The sequence below is a fragment of the Budorcas taxicolor genome, chromosome 9 (genome assembly GCF_023091745.1).
Source record: "Budorcas taxicolor isolate Tak-1 chromosome 9, Takin1.1, whole genome shotgun sequence".
Classification (NCBI taxonomy): domain Eukaryota; kingdom Metazoa; phylum Chordata; class Mammalia; order Artiodactyla; family Bovidae; genus Budorcas; species Budorcas taxicolor.
Window position 1 is genome coordinate 6,251,319 of NC_068918.1, and position 19,255 is coordinate 6,270,573.

Here is a 19,255-nt window from a genome sequence, read left to right on the forward strand (position 1 = left end):
TAACTGATTAACAGCCACAGCATAACTGATAACACACAAACTGAAATATTTTTCAGTGACTAGGCAGTGGCTTTGCAAAGGATAAAGCTGTCTCAGGCAAAGAAAAGTACGCAGGCTTGGGTCTCATTTTCCTTTTTCTAGTGGACCTTTAAAAAGCTAAAAGCACATTCTGTTGTCATATCATTTTGACAAAATGCACTATATGATACAAATGTTGAGGCAGTATTAATATAGTGTCTGAGATGCAGCTACTCAGAGAGTACCAAGCTTAAAGATCATGAAAGGCAGAAGGCATTTACCAGTTCTTCCATTTCCAGTCAAATGGGCACCGTCTCCATCTTCATAAACAGGAATAACAGTAATTTTATATGGGGTATCAGGCTGCAGGGGCTGGAGAATTACGTTGTTTCTTCTGCCTGGGACAGTGGTCTGCAGGGGAAGTTAAATTATGAAGTTATTACCAGCTAGAGGATTTTCAGATCAATATGTATTCCCATAAACAGCAATGTTTTCTTCCTGGTTCCTTCTTGTTGTATAGTGTTCACGGTGGGGCAAACTGTCTTCCCTGCCACCAAACAGCAAGGGGAATGGTTTTAGAGTCAGGTACCTCTCAGCTCAAATACTACATCAGCCACGTCCCTGTCCTGCGGCTCAGCCTCCCGGAAGGAAGGAAGCCTTGAGAATGAAAGGCAGCATCTCGCACACATGTGACCAAGCATCGCTGTGCCCCTCTGCTTTCTCACTCATCTCTCTGTGTCGGTTTTATGGTGCTCCTTCCACACACACGCACCCGGTGCCCACCACAGGCCAGGTGTGACGCCCTCCATGGGAGCGCCCCAGGAAGCAAAAGCAGCCTCAGCTTCTGTCCTCAAGAGGGTCAGCTTGGCTGATATTAACTAGGGGAAAAAGAGGAAATGGAAGATGCATTCAACTGCCCCCATGAAGAGGAAACGAACCAGACAGAGCTCTCAGTCTCTCTTCCAACCCTATGCTCTGCTTCTACAAACAACAGGGATCACTTAAAACAGCATGGTGTCCCCTAAATCCAAATGGTGAAGTGGGGGGAAATTGCATTTTTAATGTCTTCAGAAAAAGACAGGAAATTGCATGCTTGTCAGTGGCAAAGCTGAATAAACACTAAAGCATGAGCCTCTCTGCTTTAGCAAACTAAGTGTGGTAATACTGCTTATCTCATCTTGAGCAGAAACTTAAAGACAGTTATGTGACTTTCTGATTAATAAAAATAGGGGCTTGAATTCGAGTTTAATATTTCAAGTTCAAGTAGATAACAAATGTTACAACATGGGGATCATGAAGGAAGAACTATCAAAGACAATTCCTGTTTTTCAGTCACTAAGCCATGTCCAACTCTTTGCTACCCCATGGACTGCAGCATGCCAGGCTTCCCTGTCCTTCACTATCTCCCGGAGTTTGCTCAGACTCATGTCCATTGAGTCAAAGAAGATACATGTGACAAAATGGCTACAAAGCACAGACTTCACTGCCTTACAATCAACATTCTGTGTTATATTCTATTAACCTACCACATCAATTAACCATTAAACTTTAAGGAAAGTAGTGAGTTCGTCCCTCTGTAATAGATGGATATACATACAGAGAACCAAGAAGAAGCTTGAAGAAACTTGAATCAAGTTCTAGAGTGACAAAATACGACAGTCAAAAAGTTTAAGACTAGTATGAGAGTATTTATACTCAAAACCAAAGTGTACCCAAAAATGTTCAGTGCAGAGAAAAGACTGCTTGATTAGCCTGCTGGCTCAGGGAGAAAGAACCTGCCTGCCAATGTAGGAGATGCATTAGATCCCTTGATCAGGAAGATCCTCTGGAGAAGGAAATGGCAACCCGCTCCAGTATTCTTGCCTGGAGAATCCCAAGGACAGAGGAGCCTCGTGGGCTACAGTCCATGTGGTCGCAAAGAGTCACACATGACTTAGCAACTAAACAACAACAATTGAAGGGAGATATTGTGGAGAAATTATATTTAAAGCAAGGTTAAGATTTAAAGAGTCACATTACCTGAATATTTGGAAAATTCATGATAGAATAAAAATATATGCATTTATATTAGATAAGACAATCTTTCAACCTGTCTTTAGAAAAGAAATGAGCCCAAAGACACTGATAGCCTGTGGTGGGGGAGGCCATGCTAGGCACAGACAGCTGCTCCATGTCACATCAGAGAAAGTCACACAAAATGTGACCGTCTCACGAGAGACAAGAGTGCAACTGTGATCACAGGACTTCCTAAAGAGGAAAGCTGATGTTCAGCCTTCAACAGGTAAGAGACTACAAAATAAAATGCTCAGGTGAATGAGAATCAGACTCACATATTCATCAATCGGGTCACCAACAGTGGGAGAGTAAATGATCCTGTATTGTTGAACCGGCCCGTCAGCATGATCCCAGGCTACCGAGAGGCTGTTGGTGGTCTCCCCAAAGACTCTGAGATTTCTTGGTCCGCTTCGTGGTACTAAAAAAATAAATGCAACAATTAGTTTCCAGTCTGTGATCACAGTGAACGTGGGGTGTGGGGTGTGAAAGAAACGTCCCCAGGGCAGGTACCTCACCACTCTCTAGGTTGCTTACTCCCTTGTGATGAAGTACACATCTATGGTTCTCATGTGAAACCAGAATAGAAAATGCTATATTCAGAGCGATCCAGGCTTCACTTAGGCAGCCCCCAGCACCCCTCACTCCCCACCCGCGCCCGCCCCGGGCCTCCCACCCCGAGTCACAAGAGAACCCGGTGGAGAACGGATTTGCTCCTCACATGTGCGGCCCTGGGCAGGGCTGGGATTCCCTTCAGCATCCGAGTAGAGCGCGACGATGTTCACAGAATAGGGAGTGTCCGGAATCAGCCGCTCCAAGTGCACCGTGTGGGTATTTCCTGGCACCACAATCTGGAGGGGAGGACATGCCAGATTCTGTCTGATGACAACCCAAATGCTTACCAAGTCCTTCATTAGTCAGCATAATAACGTTTACAATAAAAGCAGAGCCCAACACAGCAGAAGCCAACTTCTGTGCTACCTCGTGAGATATGCCCAAGCCATAGCATTCAATGCAATTTAGCCTCAGAAATCTCCTCTCCAAAAAAAGTTAGGAGCCCTTAGGGTTCATAGTGAACCCTTACTAACTTCAATTATCTCCTATTTATGTTTATTGTAAAAGATTCTCAAATACAACAGCCAGGGCTCAAGACAGTTATCCAAAAGTGTCCTGAATGTTACCTACACAAAAGAGAAGGGACCGCCCTTCCCGCACCCCACCCTCCCCCCCACCACCACCACACACACACACACACACACACACACGCTGGCGGGGCAGAGGTTTTCTATTAAAATAGCAACTCCATGCAATGGGTAAGGACGAAGTTGTCTGAATATACTCCACACACACAGCCATTCTTACAGAACACAGCCATTGCTCATTTGTTTAATCTTTGTTCATCATCATTGTTTATTTTGTAAAGACTTGTAAATTAAACTAGTTTATAAGTTTACTTTCCCATAGGTATTCTGATAATGCATGCGTGCTCAGTTATGTCCAACTCTTGGCTACCCCATGGACTGCAGCCCACCTAGAGCCTCTTCCCGTGGAATTTTCCAGGAAAGAATACTGGAGTGGGTTTCTCTTTCCCACTCCAGAGGATTTTCCTGACCCGGGGATCAAACCCTTGTCTCTGTGTCTCCTGCATTGGCAGGTGGATTCTTTACCAACTGCACCACCTGGGAAGCCCATATTCGAGGTCAAATTAGTAATTTCTGATCTCTACTAATCTACTTTAAAAAAAATAGCACAGTGCTATGAATTGAAGATAGATTGGGCAATCTGTTAAGAGCCAATGGAGGCAAATTTAACAAAGTATTTTCTTAACAAAGACATGCGTATGTTATAACAAAAGCCCATATTAACAAGGCCTAGCAATGATTTGCATTAACTACTGGGGCTTTTAACTTATATAGCTAATTTTCATTTTTAAAATAAAATTAATTTTTGCCAACTAACCCTATAGGTAATACTTTAATTCATGAAAAGCCATCATTTAAGCATTACATGCAGGCTTGTCTATGGTTTGCATTCTCACAGGCAACCAACCAGGGCACAAACATGAGACTAAGCTTATCAAGAAAGGAAGTTTCCAGAAGACCCAGTGCCACACCAACTGATTTATCATCCGAGGCCAGCAGCTACTACAGCTGGAGATGCAGTGAAATCTGCAACATTCTTTTGCCAACTTCCAAGGCAACAGCATAACTTACAGATTCGGAGGGTCTTGTACCATCCTGAGGTGAATACACAATGCGATACTGCTGAACTGGGCCAGGTGCCGAGTCCCAACGAACGTCCAGGCTGTTTGGTGTCGGATTGTACACTTGGACGTTTCTTGCCAGCCCTCTCACCACTGAGGAAAGAAAAGCCAACACATATTTCTTATGTTTGTTTATCTATGTTGAGTTTTTGTTATCACTTCTCCAGAACTTCCACTCTCCAATAGGATAAAATATTGTCCTCCTTAAACATCTAACTATCCACACACAAAAGCAGATTAAAAAGTTTCAAATCCAAGTGTAGTCCAAGTTAGCCAACTATGTCTTCGGTCTATATGGAAGCAAAGTTGTTGCCAATAAAAACAAGCAAGTAAAAGCAATAGTACTGGGTTGGCCATAAAACGGGCTTCCCAGGTAGCTCAGTGGCAAAGAATCACGTGGGTTCCATCCCTGGGTTGGGAAAAAGATCCCCTGGCGAAGGAATGGCAAAACACTCCGGTATTCTTGCCTGGAAAACTCCATGCGCAGAGGAGCCTGGTGGGCTACAGTCCATGGGGTCACAAAGAACAGGACACGATCAAGCCACTGAGCCTCATGGCCATAAAAGGACAGACAAGGAACAAGAAACTGAAAAGAAGCGTCAGTTTCCCAACACAGGTGCTGGAGAGAGAGATGATTTTACAGCTCTGCCTTCTAAGGGTAACCTGGCAACGTGGATGAAGCCGTCTAATTCCAAATAGCTATCTTCACCCATTCATTCCTTCTCATTCAGCAAATCGATACTGAATGTCTTCTGTGATTAAAATAAAAGGCAAAAGGAAGGAGAAAAGATACACTCAGTTCTCAGTTAACTGCTTCAACCAGGACTTAGAAAAACATTCAAATTAAATCCATGTATTAACCCCAAACTCTAGTTTAGCCAATATTATCATCTTTCCAGACCACTAATCTTTCTCCAAAAGAAGTCATCCGAACTTGCTCCCTTTCAGCCATCAGCAAGTGTATTTTTAAAGCCAAAGAAATATTTATAGGTATGCCCCAAAGCCTTTAAGCAATACTACAAAGAATTGTAAAACCACTATAAACTGGTTTCTCAAGATGTTAATGGCAAATGAAAGCACTCAGATTTTCAACGCCAAAAGGCACTTCATCAGCATACCAGAGAAATGTGCAATTAAGTAATGTGACAAACAGATTTCAAAAATTGACACTGTGAAAGCCAGTTATAAAATACTGCTCCACATAAATTTATAAAGCACAAAGCAAAGTTCATGAATTTTTGCCAGTGAAACAGAATACGGACGATTATATATACATGTATAAATTCTAAAATTACCATTTCAGAAGAAGAATGCTATTATAACTTTTCTGTTTCATACACTAAAATAATAACAGTTGGTGGAATTTGGATGGTAAACGATGAGTAACTTTTATATTTTTATGCTATCATGAATTTTCCAAATATTCTTCAATGTGCCTATATGGCCTTTACATTGAAAAGCAAAGTGTATCATGAAAGAGCTACATTTTCTGCCTTCTTACTTACGTGTCCTTCCAGTATCTGATGTGCGTCCTCCGTCACCTTCAGAATAAACAGGCACCACTGTAACGGTGTATTGGGTCTCCGGCTGTAGATTCCTAAGAATGGCATAATTGGTATTCCCAGGGATTGGTACCTAAAGATTTTAATAAAATGTAAAGTACTGATTTGAAAAACTTGCAAAAGAAATAATGCTTCGAATGATACAATACTCAAAATAATAAGTCAAGACCAAATCAAGAAGCAAGTTCTGTAATACTGGGACGGAATGATGTGCCCCCAGATGAACTGTTTTAACTATTTGCGAAGACTTCTTACGCTCATCCTAGACTTTCTCCTAGAACTCCTTGGAATTATCACTTCCCTCAGCTCCAATCCTCTGTCCCCAAATCTCCCCAATCACCCAGGCACCGAGGCAGCAACCTACTATCCTTGGTCAAGTTCTACTAAATGAATATGTACTTCTTAGGCTCCAAGGTAAATTTTTAACTCTTTAGCCCTACTTTGCAATCATTTGGCTGCAGTTGAAACAAACACACATTCTTCCCTACAGGAAATAATTACCAGTTCCTCCGCGCCCCCTGCCGTGGGTGCATAGAAGAGCTTGTACTGGCGAGGATTGCCCTCGGCATGGTCCCAGCGAACGTTCAAACTGCTGGTGGAAGGGTCGTACACTCTGAGGTTCCTCACGGTATTCAAAGGTTCTGAAATGCACAGAAAGCACATCATAGCACACATAAAACACAGGTTCACTGATGTCTCCCAGGAACCCTAGAACACGGCAGGTCCCCTGTAGTAGGCACCTCATAAATATTTGTCGAAGTAGGGAATAAATGAAAGAATGTCTGTGATCATCTAATGAATGTCTGTCTCATCTCTCCAGACATATTTTGGCTCCAAGGCAGTTTTTATTTGCTTTATCCTAGAGCGTAATCCCAGGGATGGGGGAGCCTCGTGGGCTGCCGTCTATGGGCTCGCACAGAGTCGGACACGACTGAAGCGACTTAGCAGCAGCAGCAGCAGCAGCAGCAGCGGCAGAGAATAATACCAACCCAATGGACATGAGTTTGAGTAAACTCCCGGAGCTGGTGATGGACAGGGAGGCCTGGCGTGCTGCAGTCCATGGGGTCGCAGAGAGTCGGACACGACTGAGCGACTGGACTGAGAGAAAAATTATAAATGTCTTTTTTCCGTGAACAGAGACAGAGAATTCCAAGGATACTAAAAACAATTGAGATCATTATCAACGTGCATTTTAAGAGATCAGCAAAGCTCTATGTCACCCCAGGGTTTCCAGAGAAAGATATGACTCTATTTCCACCAAGGTTATTTAAAAAGCCACAGAACTGGGTTTCTCTGGTGGCCCAGTGGCATACAATCTGCCTGCCAATGGGGGAGACACGGGTTCAAGCGCTGCTCTAGGAAGATCCTACATGCCAGGGAGCAATTCAAAACACACATCGCAACTGTTGAGCCTGTGCTCTAGACCCCAGAAGCGGCAACTACTGAAGCTCATGAGCCCCAGAGCCTGGTGCTTCGCAACGAGAGCAGCCACCTCAGTGAGGAGCCTGAGCACAGCAATAGAGAGCAGCCCCTGCTCACAGCAACTAGGGAAAAGCCCACACAGCGTCAAAGGCCCAGAAAAGCCAAAGTAAATAAATGAGTTAGTTTTTTGTTTTTAAAGCCACAGGATTCTGAGTTCACTTACTGGTCTTGCCTCTTCCTGTCATGCGACCACCTTCGCCGTCCGGATACAGGGAGGACACGGTGATGGTGTAAGGAGTGTCAGGCTTCAGCTTCTGCAGCAGCACACTGTTCTGCCGTCCTCCTATCGTGGTCTTGAGCGAAACAAGGGTAAGTGTCAGCCTTGTCTCTCCATCTCACTAACCTGCTAGAGAAAGCTCTTTCTACAGGGTAGTTATAGAGAGACCTTTGCCAAGATCTGGAAACATGTCCCACAGTGAAAGTTGGAAATATATCTTAGGTATAATTTTAAATGTGAAAGATGCACCTTCAATCATAAAAAGGATTTTAAGCCTTAAACCTGGTGACCTTAAGAAGATATTTCAACATGCTAGCTGCCAGCACTGTGAAATTTCATCCAAAACATGTTTCACAGATCTCTTCCCCAAAAAAGGCATTAATCATAAGCAAGCTGCAAAGGAACTTTAAGATAGCAAAGAGCTGCACAATAGTGGAGGTGCCACACCATTCAGTATTATTCTTAACCTTTTTTACAGATGTTTCTTATTTGCTTTAGAAACACATTAAAATGATTCAGCAAAAGATCTAAAGCTTTTGGTTTTCCCCCTCAAAAACTACCCCTCTAACAGCATGAGCTGTGTAAACTACGTGACGGGACCCTCTGCCAGGCCACACTCCAGGATTCCAGCCTTGCGGTATGAAGCTTTCTCAGCGTCCTCTGATTACAGAGTCATTGCTTAAGGCCATCTCGTTATCTTGTTGAAAGGAAATTTGTATGATTTGTTAACAGTCTACCGAATTCAGATACTTATGCCAGACTAATTAAAATCACATGAAAATGGCATGCTGCCCACCATGAGTGCATATGCCAGGGCCGGTCCAGATGTTCCCCACTTAGCACCCATCCACTCAAGTGGTGTGAGTTTCAGAGAAAACTTCAGTGAATCGCTGCACTCCTCCTCCACATGGGCTAACTCAACCACTGCTGCTGCTCAGTCGCTCAGTCGTGTCCGACTTTTGCAACCCGATGGACTGTATAGCCCGCCAGGTTCCTCTGTCCATGGGGATTCTCCAGGCAAGAATGCTGGAGTGGGTTCCCATGCCCTCCTCCAGGGGATCTTCCCAACCTGCAGATCAAACCCAGGTCTCCTGCACTGCAGGAGGATTCTTTACTGTCTGAGCCACGAGGGAAGCCCACAGTGGCTAATTTTAACAAATTCAGTATCTGAGATTATGAGAGCAAACTATCAACGTATTTGATACTTAACAAATCTGAAAGCACCCACTTAGTAGAATTAGCCCCATGAGGAAACAGAAGAGTGTGCCTACTTCTTACATCCAATTCTCCAAAATAATGCTAGCATCAGTAAATCATTACTTTGATTATTTTATGAGCCAGCATTAAAAGGCAAATACCGCTAAGACTAACAGACTCTAAGGGACTGTCAGCTAATACTTTACAGACGATAAGCTGAGGACACTCCTGCTTGCAACAAACAGCTGAGGGATAGGAAAAGAGACTCAAGGCAGCAGTTCGATGGTCAGTATCACCAAGAACAGAAATGCTAAGGACAAGTTTTATCTAAATCTGGCCCAGCTCAAATGAAAGTTCTGTTTCTGCCATTAAAATATCAGTCCATTAAATGTCTTATTTTATATAAAAGCCACTTGATGACACTTGGTATTTAGTTTATTATCATGAACTCGAAGACATTTTTAATCCAAATGTATCACACTCCCTAAGTCAGGTTCTACGGAAACCTCAACAGAGCAGCTCACAAGCAGCACACGTTCAGCACAATCCACTTACTGTGTGGGTTCAGAGACCTTTAACCACTGCCAGCATCTACCTCTCCTAACACCTCTAAACTGGGAACAGGTATGGACCATTTGCTGGAGCTCAGAGTCGAATGATTAAAAGTTAATAACTCGTCTCTCTCTAAGGCTTTGTGAGGAAAGAGTACAGTCCCACAAAAGTCAACAAAATGCCAGACCTCACCAAAAGAAGTATTTGAAATAAATCAGAAAGCATCACTCTATCAAAATAAAAATCACACTGCTTCCTGACCCAGGGTAATGTGTGCAGTTTGGGCCACACCTTTTATAAAACAAAATTGGAGAAGGTTCAAAGTAAGCAAAGTGAATGGACAAGGGCTCTGTTAAATAAGGGAAGGCTGCGAAGATAAAGAAGATGAAGGCCAAGTTTACAGTCCTACTGTCTTCCTCAGGAACCTCAATTCAGACCAATGCAAATGTGATAAATAGTATTATAAGTTAGGCTGAACAGGCACCCAGATCAAGAAACATCACAACTAAGACATACATCATGACATGCAAAAAACAGAAAAATCAGAATAATGGAAGATTAGCAAACTCTCTCGACACTTGATCAAGTCAGAGATGTAAGAAATGAAAATACAAATAAACTCAAAAATCTAGATATCCTCATGGATAACCCAGCCCTAACAGTTTTTAAGAAAACATGAATACACTGAGGCACAAGCCTGATGCTATGAGGCTCCATTAGTGATGAAGCCAAATAATTCCAACTAATACAGTAAATTTCATAACTCTCAAAACAGTAAGTCTGACTAACTAAACACCGGGAGTGAGAGCTTGAGGAGAAAAAGAATGCAACCAGGTATCTTTTTTCCAAACAGATTACCGTTTGTTCATTGCCTTCCCCTGTTGAAGGCTGGTAGGTGATTCTGTATTTCTGCACACGACCACTAGCAGGATCCCACTTAACAGTCAAGCTGTTGGATGTTGCATTGTACACCTGAAGGTTTCGTGGGCCACTCTTTGGAGCTGAGAAAAGATTGTTGAGAAACAGAGTAAACAAACTGAAGAATGCTTCCCCCACAAATATGCATTGTCTCCAAGGAAATGAGCCGAGTTGTGTACCTCTAGACTCAGACCTAAATCTGACCCCATAACAAATGATGGTCATTGAGTCTCAAAGGATTCCTTAACAGATAGTAGCAAGGAGCAAAATTCTTCCAGAGAGACCTGTTTAAAAGAGGTCCCAATCAACACCTTACAATTCATTGTAAAAGCAGAAGGCCTATTTGCAATGGATTTTGTGGTACTTTTCATTCATTCATTTGTTCATTCTTTGGTCACTCATACAATCAGCAAATTAAGTTCTTACCTTGTGTTGTTAAGGGTATCAAACGCACTAAAAAAAAAAAAAGAAGGTGGCAAAATATTACTAATACAGCCAAAGCTCTATTCTGTTAATTTTTTTTAAAAAAATGTCCTACTGAAGGTTAAACACCTACGTGTACGCTCACTGCCAATCAGGTCATCGCTTTCTGACTCATCAGGATAAATGGCGGTAACAGAAACTTCATAGAGAGTGTTGGGGTTCAGGTTTTCAAACACCAGCGTATTCTCATCTCCATTTAGGATGGTCTTGAGGAAAGAGGAAAAAAAATAAAAACAAGCCGACACAAGATTAAGTCACCGTGTGCATCACACGCTCCACGGCAGTTGGTTGACATCATTTAGCCAGATGTTCTTCCTGCTTTGAGGCATGCCATGAGCTCAAATGTCACTAGTAGGAAACGATGCTTTTCAGGCAACAAAGGTCACATATTAAAAAAAAAAAAAAAATTAACACTACCTCCATCTTATCTGCACTTCCTGAAGGTGCCCAGGTGATTCTATAGAGAGACACATCAGAAGCTCCATGGTCCCAAGTCCCTCTGAAACTCTCTGGTGTTACTTCAGTAATCTGTAGGTTTGTTGGGGCTGGCACAGTGTCTGTCATGAGAGAAGGCAGGACTACATTTTTGGATGTGATCTACAAACTCAATATAATAAAACTGCCTTGAACGGACATGAGGAAACTGGCTGACAACATTAGAACCAAGTATCTTACAAATTCAGTTTATTTGAAAGTAAATATGGGAGAGAGCCCTGAGAACTGCAGGTATTTTATGGATATAACAGATTACTTAGGTCTATTAAAATGTTGGTTTTTTTTTAAAGGTACCATTTAGTCATACTATTCTACCACAGTGGTTCTTCATCGTTTTGCCCTTCACAGTTTTTGAGAATCTAAGGAAAACCCTTGACTCTTTTCCGCAGCAACACAGAAAGCAAACTTTAGCCTGTAGTATCAGAGAGAGCATGAACCTTCATGGTTCATGAAGATCGTTATTTACGATCTAAGTAACCTACAGATAAGCTTTTCCTACAGATTAGTAACCTGACACGCAACGTGAAGCTGACTGTATCAACTCTGTTCAGAGACAGGAATAGCCCTGCAGTGCTGACGATGGCTGAAATCCCAACTAAGGATTCTTCTACTGACCAGGCACCCCAGCGAGCTTGCAGTACAAGCAAGTAGGAACGTCTGCCACCCGTTCTGAGCTTTTGTTGTCAATTATTCCTCTATCTCCTGGTAACCAAAGCCAACTACACAAAAGCCAGAGCTATCAAAAAACTTGTTTCTAATAATGACAATGAAAAGGCCCATTGAGATAAAAAGACTGTTCCCACTTTGACAAGCATGACTGCAGACCAAACCAACCATGAAGGATGCACTTTGGATGTGTCTAAAGGTTCCTAGGAAATCTTAAAGATGAAAACAAGTATTAGTTTAGTATGTTAAATGAGCTGCTTTCACTGGTCTTTCTTCCTGACCTGTCCTTGCCTTTACTACTCCTGTTATATTTATGCCAGTGTGCACCTATGGGCAAATGTTTATCTCCAGCCACTACCCTTTCCAGGTAAGAATTGATTCCAAGAAGGCAACTGAAGTTGCTAAGGAGGCTGTGATATTTGACAAGATGCGTTGATCATGTACAGACAGCGGGGCACTGTAGAAGTTTCTGATCCTCTGGTGATAGAGATGCTGGAAAAGTTTGGACCAAGCACTTATCCCACCACTAGCTTTCTGGGCGAGGCTGGGCAAGTTGTTTGAATTCTCTAGACCTGTGCTGTCCACCATGGGAGCCAACAGTCACATGTAGCTACTGAGTACTTGAAATGCGGCATCTGAGTTGAGATGCACTGAAAGCGTAAATTAAGACACGTGTGTGCGTGTATGCTTGGCTGCTCAGTCGTATCCTTCTCTTTGCAGTTCTATGGACTGTAGCCCACCCGACTTCTCTATCCAAGGGATTCTCCAGGCACGAATATTGGAGTGGGTTGCCAGTTCCTCCTCCAGGGGATTTTCCTGACCCAGGGATCAAACCCACGTCTCCTGCATCTCCAGCATTGCAGGCAGATTCTTTACCACTGAACCACTAGGGAAGCCCCAAATTAAGACACATCAGATTAAAAAAAAAATTATTATCAAAAAATGTGAAATATCTCACTAATAATTATTATACTGGTAAATTTTGAAATGCCAATATTTTGGATACACTGGGTTGAATGCAACACATTATTAAAGTTAATTTCATTTTTCTCCTTACCTTTTCTAATGTGGCTACTAGAAAATCTTGAATTACCTACGTGGCTCCCAATATATTATATTTCTTGGGAACTCTGCTGGCTCTAGACTTCAATTTCTTAAACACCATTTATCCAGAAAATGATGTGCTAAGCACTGAGCTAGAAACTGGAGGTTCAAAGTTGAGCAAAATACATGTCTCGGACTTCATTAGGAGGGAGCCAGAGGGAAGTGGTACAGACAGAAAAAGACCGACGGGGAATAATAATTGAGTTAAATACTGTGGAAGTATGCTTTCTCTCCACCCCCCTACACACACACACACACACACACACACATACCACACACACCACACACACACACACACCACACACCAGTTAAGTATATGGAAGATGAGTTAGTGACAGTGGCTGGTAGAATAACAGGAGAGAAATTATCACAAAAGGAATATAAACCTAAGGATAGAAGATGGGAAGTGACTAAGTGAGAAACCACCTGATCCCAAATAGTATTAAATTCTGGCAAAAATAACATTAAGAAATGCACAGAGAACTATCCTCAACATTTTGTAATACCTATAAAGGAGAAGATTCCAGAAAGGAATATACATATATCTATAGTATATATTACAGGGGTACATATAAAACTGAATCACTTTGCTGTACACCTGAAACTAACACAACATGAAGAATCAACTATATTTCCATTAGAAAAATTATTTTAATTTTAAGAGATGAAATAACCAGTTAGTCAGTGACACACGCATGCAGTGCTATTTCCCAATCATCATTAAAGCACGAGCGCAACTCACGGGTGGTTTCTTGCGCAGTCACTGGGGGCGACTCCCCCTCTTCGTATACAGCAGACACGCTGACTGTGTACAGGGTTTGAGAGAAGAGGTCTTTAAGCGGCGTGCTGGCCCGTGACCTATCCACCTCTACCTGCAATAGAGCGGTGGGACTATTGTTACAAAGTTAGTTTTGACATCTCTCTGTTGTTGGCTGTGTCACTCAGCACGAGAGCGTAAGAACTGCAGTACAAAAAAAAACCAGCAAAGTTTTCCAATTTGCCTGAGTCTAGGAACCGAAGACCATTTATAGTTTCCAAAGTGGAAACGATGCATGTGCTAGAGCCTTTTGTTTGGTAAATGATGACAGCCTAGGAATTCAAACAACCTAATCGCTTTCTCCCCATTTCCCTGTGAGTCACTGCCTCATGGCTTTCAGAAAAATTCTCCTTAGCTTGTAAGACCCACTGGTCATTGTACTGCTTCTGAAAATTGAAACCCAGAATGAAAAGAATATGTGCACAGGTCTAAATTAGCTTGCATGCAGTTCAGAAGACCAGCACAGTCTGCAACTGGGTGCTTACAGAAACTATTTCTAGCTTCCAAAACTGCCTCTGAGGTTCTTACATTAGTGTCCCTTCAGGGGAACATACATTTTAAACCCATTTGCTGGTGAAGCCCCTCAATTTGCTCCCACTCTGAAGCAGGTTGTCACGGAAATAGCTTTTCATCCCAACATCAATTCAGAAACGTTCAAAGCCAAAGAGACACCCTTCTGACACTATATTCATGCTTTCTCTCTGTCCCGTTCGACTGTCCTACCTCCCTATTCCTTAACAAACTCCCCCTCTTCTTTCCTGAATCCCCTTGCTACCTTTCATTTTTAGGAACATCATTATGACATTTTGTTAGTCATTCATAGAATGCAGAGCATCATATTAGGCATCAGGTGGAGAGCGAAATACCATCTAGATTCTGTAACCCTTTATCTACTAAGGGATGATGTTTTAGGATTAATATCACACAGCAAAACATTTCTAAACTAAATGCAAAACAGTCCAATATGTTATCAATATTCAAATAGTGCTTTGTTAATATATGACAAGTTTTCAACACTATGCTCATAAAGTGACAAGTATTCAAAACATGCTATACCTGTTTAGATTCTTCTGCTAAACTACTAGGAAAACAAATATTTCTAAACCGCTTCCAACCTCAACCTACCTCTTTGGCTTCCTCTTCTGGGGTTTTGTAGCGAACAATGTATTTGCGCACTTTTCCAGGTGCGGGTTCCCATAAGACGTTCATGGTGCTGTGAGTCACGTCTCTGAGTTTCAGGTCTCGAGGACTGGGCAGAGGCACTGGATAAATCAGGGCCAGAATTTACTCTCAACCGCAAAGCTCTACAGCTTCCACACAAGCTTTCAAGAAGTCGCTTGGAGAAAACTTAAAGGTGTGCGGCAAAATAACTAAACAAACTGGTTATGATGATAAAAGCACTTTGATTCTACAAAATATAGCTGGATTCTTAAAAAGGCTTTTTAAAAATAGGATAAATTTAAATTTTAATAACAACTCTTTCTCATTTATATTTAACTTTCTCCCATTCTATTTAAATAAACTCTTACTGCTGTTCAGCTATAATAAATCATAATTTGACTGGAACATCACAGTTGATCAATATGTTTGGGGATTGAGTTAATTTACTTAACATAAACAGACTGATTCAGATGTGACATAGTTTCTCCTTCAACAAGAACTTGGAACATCTAGTATTTTTCTCCAACATCCCCTTCTCACTAACGGTAGACACCATATTCATGGTCAACAACAGTATGGACTGTAAGACGCACCCTTATTTTATGTTCTGTTCCCTGACTGACACCTCACCAAGAGCAACTGTAAGACACCACTGGTTGTAAGATACCATCTGAAAATCTGATATGTTAAATATGGGAAAATAAATGCAAATCTTAACAACCGATTTAAGATGCTGCTGTAAGTCTAGAAACAACCTTGGCCGTAAGGAATAACCCTACAACTTATGCACGCACAATCAAAATCAGTCTTAGCATCATTGGGCAAAAGAAAAAGCTGAACAAACAAGCCACGTTCACAGCAATGAGGGAAGAAGGAAACCTAACGACATCTTACAGGTGACTTCCCTTGCTGTGACGGGTTCGCTGGTGAGGTCGTGCAGGACAGCCTGGACTGTCACCGCGTACTCGGTGTTGGGGAAGAGGTCACTCAGCTGCACGTCAGTCACTGTCGGCTCCACGCGCATCTGCAGATGGACGAGCCAGGGCGAAACAACACATTCAAATGAAACATTTCTGCTAATGAGGGACAGCCAATCACACCAAGCTGTGACCACTAGATTTGAACACAACTTTTATTTCTCATTTCTCTGAACGGCATTTCCCTTTTCATACTGATTTTTTTTTTTAAGATGTGTCACAGGCCACAAATCTAATCTGTTTTTGTTTTGTGTGTAAAGCTATACATGAGCTAATGAGCCCCTTAACGGGGACTCGACAACAGTGAAGGCTCAAGAAGACCCACGATAAAGAAACAAAGGGCTCCCACCTCCTTGGGCTTGGTCGGAACTGTGGCATTGGTTGGTTCGTAGGTCACGGTGTAGCCGGTAGCGCCCCCCACTGGCTGCCACTGCACGTGCATGGTGGTTGAGCCAATATCGTAAATGTTCAGGCTGACCACAGGCACTGGCACTGTTGAAATGAAAACGCAGACACATTCTCCTCATTTGTTAACTGCTTCCAGTGGCTCAGTGGTAAAGTGCAACACAGTTACTGATATCAGTATACGGTAAATAGAAAATGGGCTGCCATGAGTAATCAGTGAGATTTAATATAATCCCTCTCTCTCCCCTCAAAAACCCAATCTCACTGTTAACCGCCAACACCTACTAGGGCTGCATGTGATAACTATTTCATAGAGAAAAAACATTTAAGTGTAAAATGGCATGCTAGTGTCTATACGAAAGCCAAAACAGAGACTAACTTCCTGAGGTTCCAGTCCCTTTTTCTGGAAGGTCTGTAAGTTGACCATTTTCATTCTTCAATCATAGAATTTCATACATAAAAAGCCAACCTAGTATTTCATTTCACTTTTACTTTAAAAAAATAACTGAGAGTGATGTCTATTAGTAAGTGGAACTCGGGGGATTCTTCAAAGAGATGAGCCCATGAGGCACAGTAAGGGGCTTACAGTCTCCTCTTCACTAATATCCACACAGCTTTCTAGTTTTTTGTCCAAAGATGGACTTTAAAGTTTTAAGGAATTGTCAGATGAATCCTGCCCATTATGAAATATATTATTTCCCACCTAATGGTCTAATATGAAGGGAAATATGAGAGATGAAGACCTAAGGGACTGAGGAGTCAGTGGAGTCAGTTTTCGCCTTGGAGTTACGCCCATTCCTTCCTCTTTCTTGTAAGAGGCCTCCCTTCTTCCTGGAGGTCAGCCAAGAAGATGGGAGAAGGAAAGAGTATTTTCATATGGCCTCAGAAACCCCACCAGGAATAGGAGTGAGGAATATCTTTCCTCAAAGCTCTACTCAAAGCCAAAGCCATCAGAGCTTCTATGGTAAAGGCCAGAGTCCAAAAGTCAATAAAAGAGGAGCTCTCGCTGCCAGCTGGAAGACCTGGCCTCATGCAGAACTGAACCAGATGATTCCTGCACAGCTGCTCCTCCGGATACTCCGAGTCCCACTCCCCACATGGTACCTTCCCTTAAGAGGAGGACAGTCGTGAAAGGTACCCTTCCCTCTAAGGTAAACCCTGGCCATGAATACCCAGTGGGTCTCAAGATGGCAGGAGCAGCCAGTAAAAGCAGAAAATCACAGTATTTATTGAGAACCTGCACAAAGTACACATTCAGTAAATGTGTGTTGAAGAGATATCAAATAAAGGGATGATTCAGAAGGCTTACAGAGCTCACACACGGTACAAACGAACTTATTTACAAAACACAGATAGACTCACAGACATAGAAAACAAACTTACAGTTACCAAGGGGGATAGTGGCAGAGGTGGGGAGAGATAAATGAGGAGGCTGGAGTTAAAATATACACACTACTATATTAAAAAAAAAAAAAAAAAACCTGATATTGAAAAAGATGGAGGACAGGAGGAGAAGAGGGCAACAGAGGATGAGATGGTTGGATGGCATCACCGATTCAATGGACTTGAGTTTGGGCAAACTCCGGGAGATGGTGATGGACAGGGAAGCCTGGTGTGCTGCAGTTCATGGGGTCACAAAGAGTCAGACACGACTTAGCGACTGAACAACTATATGTGAAATAGACAATCAACAAGACCCTACTGTATAGCACAGAGAACTACACTCAGTATCTTTTAATAATCTATAAGAATCTAAAAAATCTGAAAGAAAGCATGTACACATATAACTGAATCACTTTGCTGCACCTTTGAAACTAACACAACTCTGTAAATCAACAAGATTTCAATAATTTTTTAAATAAAAATGAAAAAAAAATCCCACATGGCCTGTCACCTCTTTACCTTAATAAATTAAACAATGAACTTTTTTTTTTAATCTGACTTACATGTTTTTTCTGTGCCCTTCAGAGGCTCACTGTATTCATCTTCCACTACAGAATACACGTTGACAACATATTCAGTTTCAGGCTTCAGATCTTTCAGGACCGTGCTCCTTTCCAATCGGCTCACATAAAACTAGGGAGGAAAATTTACAAATAATAACAATTTCTGTTAGAATCAGTTCCCTCTTTTCTACCGTTAATTGTGAAGTAGTTAACTTCAATGAGCTTAGGAAATATTCTTTAATGAGGCCATTGTCTTTTGTTTTTGAAAACTATCAGATTACAGTGAGATCTTGGATAATCCATACAGTTTATGCTCCCAGCTGTTGTTTCCTTATTTGTGAGATGAGTGCATAAAACTAGAACGTCTTCAATGTTTTCTTTCTACTTGATGATTCTGGTATAAACTCATGAACAAAGCAAACACCCTCTTAATCCCTAATTAAAAACTGTATTGATAATGTGCAATTCTTGGAAAACATAAGAAACTAAAGGCTCTTCCCTCTAACTAAGCCCAAATGGAAGTGCTTGCCCTGCAAGAAATGGAGAACACCACCACAGACCCAGTTCTGCCCCCTTCTTCCCCCTGGCATTCCTCCCGGAGCCCTAAGGAGGAGGACCCAATCTCAGGACAGGAAGCAGTGGGTTGTAAGGACTGTCTACTCACTTCTTGCCGTTTCCCTCCTGACACTGGGTAGTATTCCACCTTGTACCTGTCCACGCTGTCAGAAGGAGGTGTCCAGCTCACTCTCATAGACCGATGGGTCCGCTCAGAAAGAACTAGGTTGGAAGGTGCTTCCAAGTCACCTGCACGTGGATATGAAGTACATAAGACTTTTTCATTATCATAGCAAGATGATGATATTTAAATTATGTTGCAATGGTGTTCCTCTCCGTATTTCAAGCTTTTATACACATTCTTTCATATACTAAGAAGTTACAG

The 19,255-nt window shown here is 42.1% G+C and overlaps 1 protein-coding gene across 1 annotated transcript in view; it reads right to left on the reverse strand.

Moving 5' to 3' along the window:
• COL12A1 (collagen type XII alpha 1 chain) overlaps nucleotides 1-19,255 on the reverse strand; it is a 126,473-nt gene that overhangs the window by 54,481 nt on the left and 52,737 nt on the right. The window contains exons 22-38 of the mRNA XM_052646016.1: nucleotides 18,980-19,119; nucleotides 18,316-18,445; nucleotides 16,314-16,456; nucleotides 15,882-16,011; nucleotides 14,952-15,088; nucleotides 13,752-13,881; nucleotides 11,162-11,301; nucleotides 10,818-10,950; nucleotides 10,688-10,714; nucleotides 10,202-10,344; nucleotides 7,541-7,670; nucleotides 6,397-6,536; nucleotides 5,839-5,968; nucleotides 4,284-4,426; nucleotides 2,792-2,921; nucleotides 2,349-2,491; nucleotides 300-429 (exon numbers count right to left, since the gene is read on the reverse strand). Of these exons, the coding sequence (XP_052501976.1) occupies nucleotides 300-429; nucleotides 2,349-2,491; nucleotides 2,792-2,921; nucleotides 4,284-4,426; nucleotides 5,839-5,968; nucleotides 6,397-6,536; nucleotides 7,541-7,670; nucleotides 10,202-10,344; nucleotides 10,688-10,714; nucleotides 10,818-10,950; nucleotides 11,162-11,301; nucleotides 13,752-13,881; nucleotides 14,952-15,088; nucleotides 15,882-16,011; nucleotides 16,314-16,456; nucleotides 18,316-18,445; nucleotides 18,980-19,119 (2,199 nt within the window). The remainder of the gene's footprint in view (nucleotides 1-299; nucleotides 430-2,348; nucleotides 2,492-2,791; nucleotides 2,922-4,283; nucleotides 4,427-5,838; nucleotides 5,969-6,396; nucleotides 6,537-7,540; nucleotides 7,671-10,201; nucleotides 10,345-10,687; nucleotides 10,715-10,817; nucleotides 10,951-11,161; nucleotides 11,302-13,751; nucleotides 13,882-14,951; nucleotides 15,089-15,881; nucleotides 16,012-16,313; nucleotides 16,457-18,315; nucleotides 18,446-18,979; nucleotides 19,120-19,255) is intronic.